General features: G+C 43.7%; 1 protein-coding gene across 1 annotated transcript; it reads left to right on the top strand.

Moving 5' to 3' along the window:
• Positions 1–4,087: 4,087 nt before the first annotated feature.
• Positions 4,088–5,536, top strand: Kcne5 (potassium voltage-gated channel subfamily E regulatory subunit 5). Its single transcript, XM_021662816.2, has one exon. It carries the CDS (start codon positions 4,212–4,214, stop codon positions 4,686–4,688), a length of 477 nt encoding a protein of 158 aa, XP_021518491.1. The 5' UTR covers positions 4,088–4,211; the 3' UTR covers positions 4,689–5,536.
• Positions 5,537–7,249: the final 1,713 nt, after the last annotated feature.

Here is a 7,249-nt window from a genome sequence, read left to right as displayed (position 1 = left end):
TTTTTTTAATGGAATTAAGCATATCCTTGTATATCTTCAGTAAAATGCTGCTTTCATGGATTTAAAAATTATTATACTGAATTACATGGACATTTTCATTCAAGTACATAATGTACTTTGAACATATGCCCCTATATGTGGCTGCTCCCCCTTTATTACCTCTCCCTTTTTCATTTAGTTCTTTTTGTTCCCCTAGATTTGTTTTGCTTCTTCTTCATGTCATCTATACATATGTGATATCATGAATCTATAAAGCCTAGGATAGATATCAAACTTCTAAGAATATCAGAACTATTACAATAATGACTTATTTAAATAAATTATAGGAGATCCATTGTCTGGAAAGTTTTGTAGATAATGAAATTATATTGTAGGAAAAAAGAAAAATGACATAGAGAAATGCAAAATATACTTTCTCATTTAATGATTACTAGGGTGGTGTGCATGAAAACATGGCTATACACAAATGAAGGTGGGAAAAATGTACAATTGATTTTGGGGATGCTTTGTGTTTTAAAAGATTTCTCAGAGGAGGGCTTTGCAGCCAGTCCTGAAGCTACCTGATAAAACAGGATCAGATGAATGGAAAGGAGGTCCCCCCTATCAGTGGATTTGGAAAGGGGCACGGTGGAGATGAGGGAGGGAGGGAGGGACTGGGAGGGAATGAGGGATCGGGACACGGCTGGGATACAGAGTTAATAAAATGTAACTGATAAAAAAAAAATAAAACAAAAACAAACAAACAAACAAAAAAAAAAGATTTCTGCATTTTCTGAATTTGGGCACAGGAGTGATGCACTTTAAGGAATTGGATAGTACAAACAAGAATATGGAACTTCAGTCAGTAACATTCATTTCATTTTCTTTTGAGATAGGCTCTTCCTATGTTACCCAGGCTGTCCTTAAATTTAGAGTAATCATAGATGCCGAGATTACAGATGTGTGCCACTGTGCCACTGAACCTCACCGTTTCTCATTTTGAGCAATGCAAATTGTACGACGATTTAGAAAGAATTCCCAGGAATATGCTGTTTTTCCAGTTTAAAGGAAGAGAAGCTGTCTATTGATGACACAAGCTTAAGGCCCACCGAAGAACATTGGGTTCCATTAAAGAAGCCATGGGGAGCAACTTGGGCTTTTGAATATAGAGCGAATTGATTGCAGTGATGATGGAGAATTATTTTAGCCAAAGCAGGGAAGGTTGTGTTGTAAGCAAGGAGATTTGCCAAGAGACTCTCAGTCTGCACATTTGACCTGGGTAATGAGAGCATGGATTAAGCTCATGGCAATAAAACCAGAAAGGAAGAAGCGGACGATCTGAGAGATGTTATGCAGAAAGAATCAGAGCTGGAGATTCAAATTTGACTAAATTCTTGCCAGGTAGCAGGTGAAACTATGTAAGGAGACACTTTCCAAGGAAATGGGTATTAAGACAACATAGCTGAGGACTGAGTGTTCGGGGATTCCAACAGTTAATTGGAGGAGGGAAGAAGAGGAGCCAACAGACAAGATAGAGAGTGATGGGTCAGGGAGGCAAGAAGAGAAACTTCAGAGCGCAATGCCAGGAGTGTCAAGGCTAAGAAAGTGACAGGAAGGAATTGGTGGTTGCAGTGACAAATTTACCTTTGAGGTCAAAGGGGAAAACTGAGGAGAGACCCCTGAATTTGATCAGGAAGTCACAGATGACCACATAAAAGAGAGGTTTGGTAGAAAGTATTAGACAAAGGAGGCAGAGGTGAGTAAATAGATGAAGCTCATACACCTACCCATGTGAGAAGAGTCATTTCTTAGAAGATCACATATTACTTTTTTTTTTTTTAAGTTGAGCTCTCATTACCCAGAATTGGCTGGCTTGGAATTCAGTACATAGACAGGTTGGCTCCAAACTCAAAGAGATCCACCCAACTCTGCCTCCCAAGTTCAGGGATTAAAGACTGTGTCACCAACACTCAGTGACATTTTAAAGTTTGAGCACAGCTACTTGATGTCCTTAATCAGTTTCCTTTTTGGAAAATGAAAATAACCTTACAAATTTCATAAAGCTGTTGAAAATTCCAAGGTGAAATGGTTATTCTTTACATATCGTGAGGAGCCTTTATGCCTTAAGTAATGCCTAAAACCTTAGATTATTTTAAGGCATGTTTTAACAGAGAGGAGGAGGAGTCTTTTAGTTTAAAGTTATATATATATATATATATATATATATATATATATATATATATATATATATATATATCTTTGGAGAGTTGTTGCTTTGGAAGGTACCTGGTGGTGTCTATGGTATTCATCATTCAAACCACTTTAACAACTGTGCCTGGGTCTGAGCCCCTCTGATGTGAGAAGCCTGGAGCACCCATCCAAGTCATGTGAAATGTCTCTGAGGCCTGATACAAGTTGTGAAGCTAGGATAAAATGATACCAACCTCACCTAAACAACTGTAAGGCTATGGCCCCCGAGGGGAGAGTGGGCAGAAGCATGGCTGGGGCAAAGGTGCCAACAAAGCTCTTTAAAACTCCATGGCAAGGCTAGAGAGATGGCTCCACAGTTAAGTGCCCTTGGCTGCTCTTCCAGAGGACCCAGTTCCTATCTCAGCACCCCCATGGCAGCTCATAACCATCTGTAACTTAAGTTCCAGGGGATCTGATACCCTCTTCAGGTCTCTGCAAGCACCAGACACAGTTGTTGTGCACAGAAACCCATGTAGATCAAATATTCAGACACATAAAATAAAAATAAATAAATATTAAGACACCCTGGCACTTTCAGCTTGGCCTCTGCATCAAATAGTATTTACTGATCAGGTAGCTTAGTTTGCCAAGTGTCCACAGGGCACACAATTTTTTTTCCTGCTGTTTTCCATTTATTGTTTCTATCTAGCCATACATGATCACTACTACCTCATTTTTCCTACTTCTCTTATCTACAGACACACCCTCTTCCTAGTCTATTTTCAATTTAACACAGCCTAAAGTTTTGACAGAAGACATGATACTGTAATCTACAAACGTGTTGGACTGCAGTCATATTTATCCTGTGAAGTACATGGCCCATAGTCCTCAGGTTAGACATGCCTGGATTGATCTTTGTCTGAATGCCGAAACTCCCTGAGAATACATGACTGCTCCAGAGGCCATTAGACACTAGAGCTATTACCAAGCCCTGGAGGGTCATACAGCTGTGTGTTGACTTGACTGAGAATACGTATGTTTACTAGAAATGGCATTTTTCAGACCCAAAGACATCTAAAGAGTATAGTCATAGACTTTTTGTTTGCCCTGCTCCTCCTAATGGTAGAATTTGATTTCATTTCTCGGGAGATGGCTTACCCAAAGGAAGCAAAGTCATACTGAGCATAAAGCACACACATTTTAAGACAAGTGGGCCACTGTCAAGGTATGATATCAGAGCAAGACTACTTCCCAGCAGTTTGGTGTATCATTAGCAAGCATTTTGAATGTCCTCGGAGACTTTCACTGTGTTGACCTTCTAAAGTAAGTACCTGATCAATCACACAGGCACCAAATTTGGCCTGGGTATTTTCTAAATAAGATAGTCTCTTCAGACCACAGGTGGTAGAGTGTGAGAAAAAAAGTGTGAGGACTAGAAAGTAAACAGGCCTTGACTATGGGAGTAACAGGCATAGATGTGAACAAGGGGGTCTCAGCTGTCATAGTCCAGCTAGAGCTGATGGAAGACAAAGAACGTCTTGCTTAGGTGCTTCAGGGCAGGTTCTACCTTGGAGGAGGCAGGCGGCTGCTGTCTCTGGGCCAAAGCCAGGCTTGCAGGGCTGGTGGCTAGAACTTGGAAGGAATTCTCTTCCGCAGCCTAGGGTCCAGGCTTGGCCCCAGCATACAGCCTTGCCAACCTCTGCTCCTTGGGGCCTCACACATTCCGAGCCCCCACCCCCTCCGCCTCTCCTCTGGGCTCTCCCCATCCCTTGTCCCCTTCTCCTCCCCCTACCAGCTGTCCCCTTTTCCCTAAGTGGCGAGACAGTCTGAGCCTGGAAAGAGGCGGCGGCTCCGGGCTGGAGGGGGCGTGGTGGGGAAGGGGAGGAGGAGCGGGGGTGAGGGGATAAGGAAGCCCGGGCCGGCTGGTGCCCCCAGTCACTGCACGCCGGCCTGGGAGCTGAGTGCTACCTCGCTTTCGAAGCCTCTGCATCCTGCCTGCTCTGCCTACTCCCTTGCTTGCTTGTTTCCCCTTGTCCAGGGGAATGGTCAAAGGCGTCCTGGAGCCTCCGTGTCATTCTCCAACAGCCATGAACTGCAGCGAGAGCCAAAGGCTGCAAACCCTCTTGAACCGCCTGCTGTTGGAGCTGCACCATCGGGGCAACGCCAGCGGCCTGGGTATTGGCCCCGGCCCGAGCATGGGCATGGGGGTCGTAACTGATCCTTTTGTGGGCCGCGAGGCGACCAGCTCCAAGGGCAACGATGCTTATCTCTACATCCTACTCATCATGATCTTCTATGCCTGCCTAGCTGGAGGCCTCATTCTGGCCTACACCCACTCCCGCAAGCTGGTTGAGGCCAAAGAGGAGCCACCCTTGGCCTGTGTCTCCGAGCAGGAATGGGTCCCAGACACCTGCGCATCCGCAGACCCGGAGAACTGCCAGGGCTTGCTGGCTGAGGGCGGCCACCATCTTGCACCCGGAGAGCTGCCTGGGCTGGCTCAGGGCGCTGAAAGGGTCTAGACCACTGCCCACCTCATTTTGCTTATCTCTGGGCCTGGCTCCCACGCTTTTACTGCCCTTCCAGAGCCTGCTTTACCGGAGGCCCAGATGATGAAGAGAGGTCAGAACCCTTCAAGGCAAGGCCCTGGAAAGAGAAGCACCACCTTACTCACACCAGGCTACTTTTTCTCTCCCTTCCCCTCCATGCCTGCACCCCTAGCCAGCACATCCAGCTGAATTAAATTGCCTCTGCTCTCTTGTCTTCAGCCAGCCCCAATACCATGCTCCAGCATTCTGGGAACAGAATCCAGCACGTCCAACACTTGGCACTAAATCGAAGCAACCAAGTGTAGCAGAACTCCAGGCCGTCTAACTGGCAGCTGCTCCAGGGGCTGCCAAAGACTGCTCACTCTACACAGCTAACGGGGTTAGCCATCACTGCCTGGCCAGCTGCAGCCGCTCCAGCTTTTTGTTGCTTTGGGGACAGAGACAAAGAACACGAAGAGACCTCAGACATCTTTTTCTTCTCTCTCTTCAGCAGACTATTAGGGAGATGCTATTGTGGGGTAGAATGGACTGAAGTCGAGGGAAGGTTCAATGGGAAAGGAAGATCTATGGTCTCATGGGTATGGTGTTCTTGTCTCCCTGCCCTCCCTAACTGTCATCCCAAAGGCCTGAGTATTAGTAATTTGGACATCTGGTTGGATAATCATTACTAGTTGCTTAGCCTTAATGATTCCAAATGCATCTCTTATATTGATTCAGTTATTACTGCAGTGTGTGCTTCATTCAACATGAGGCTCAGCCATTCATCCCCAGCTCTGTAACCCTGGGGAATGTCACAGGCAGGTAATAAAAGTTGTTAAACAATAACTCAAGACTCTTGTCTCAAAGATCCAAGCCTGGAGACCCAATATTGAACAGACAAGGAACTATTTATTTTTCATTTGGAAATAATGTTTGGGACTTGGGTGGCTGTGATATCTATATTTATTATAGGCCAAATATGATAGGTGTGGGGGTGGGAGAAGGAAAACAACCTATGTAGAGTCTGTGGGTGTTGAGGCACAAAGATTACTCTAACCAATTAGTTCAAGGCCTCCTGGGCAACAGAGTGAAGATGTTTCTATGTCTGAATGGATATTTAAATGTTTCAGAAGTTATAACTGCTTTATTACCTCTCCTCTTTTTCTTATTTCTTCACCACTAAATATGACAATGCTAATTAAGAATTTTCTGCCTTCTTTCTGAGGTTTAGCAGAATCTGCATTTAAAAGAGACGCTTTCAAGACATGGAAGGAGTTGGAGGAAGGGGTGAGGTAGATACAGTGCATACACATAAAGCTTTAAAATTAATGTAATTTCAAAAGGTCTCTGAGTCCCCCTAAATACTAGCTATAATCAAAGCTAATATTTACAGCTACTTTCATAGTGAGATGAGATTTACACAATGTAAAATTGTAACTCAGAAGTCAGAAGCGTGTGTTTTCATTTCAGTTTTTATATGAGAGGGTTAAGACAAGGTTTCATTATTTAGTTAGAATGCACCCGGAACTTAATCTGTAGCCCAGAATGGCTTTGAATTCATCCTCCTCTTGCACCATTATACCTGGTTGTAGAAGTAAATACATACTGATTCATTCTCCTTCCTTCCACGTTATCAGAAACTTGCTTAGGCCTGAAATACTTAAACCTCTGAGGATGGTTTGGACTTCATCAAATATACATGAAATTACTTCTGAAAAGTCAGTCAATTTGCTTCAAGAAAGGCATTATGGGTCAGTTACATGCATTGAAAATGTAGAAACCTCATTCAAGCCATTGCCCTTGTGCTTCCAGATCATCTGGTGATTTACTGGCACTATTAATAAGTTAAATGAACTTACTTTCATTCCCAGGCTTCATTCCTTAAAACTATGCTGGCACTGCCTCTTTGACTCCTTTCCAGTCCCAGTTCAAAGCCTAAGGTCACCTCCTTTTCTTGAAGGTGGGGGCTGAGAACTGGGCAGGAGTCCAGGACAATGGTGGGAAGATACTGTGAGAGCCACAGCAGCCATATAGGGAGACCTGAGGAGGCTGTGGAGGAAAGGTAGAGATACAAGCATGGGAGGCAGTCCCTAGCTCTGTGTGTTAACTGCAATAGTTCCACTCATTTTGCTCACATAACTGGGCAAAAGGAGATGTTTTGATAATGAAATGTAATGGATGTTTTAGGTACTGAAACTTGGGAAGTGTATTTGTAACCATTACCAATATTCATGAGTATATACTGCTAAAAACAAAAGAAATAAGGTAGACAGAGTTGAAACAATACCCACAAAAATGCTAGTAGTAGAAAACAGTATCATGTCAAGTCAATCTTGATTTTAGATACATTTTTTTAAACCTTTCACAATGACTTAGTTTCCCTTTAAGAATTACTACAAACGGCAGCTATACAGAAGGCTCCTTTCCAGAAAAGTGAACTGACTGGAGGGAAAGTGACCTGCTGTATTGTCTAGTTGGTTTTGTCAAATACTTTCATAGTTTAAAGTTTGTTCTCTGAAGTTTGGACACCCAGGTACTCACCAACCAATGGGGTG

Source organism: Meriones unguiculatus, chromosome X (genome assembly GCF_030254825.1).
Source record: "Meriones unguiculatus strain TT.TT164.6M chromosome X, Bangor_MerUng_6.1, whole genome shotgun sequence".
Taxonomy (NCBI): domain Eukaryota; kingdom Metazoa; phylum Chordata; class Mammalia; order Rodentia; family Muridae; genus Meriones; species Meriones unguiculatus.
Note: the sequence above shows the minus strand (reverse complement) of the source record. Positions and strands in the feature narration are given on the sequence as shown.

Excerpts from the sequence above, each read along its gene's own strand:
- Kcne5 (XM_021662816.2), top strand. The coding sequence starts at position 4,212 with ATGGTCAAAGGCGTCCTGGAGCCTCCGTGTCATTCTCCAACAGCCATG.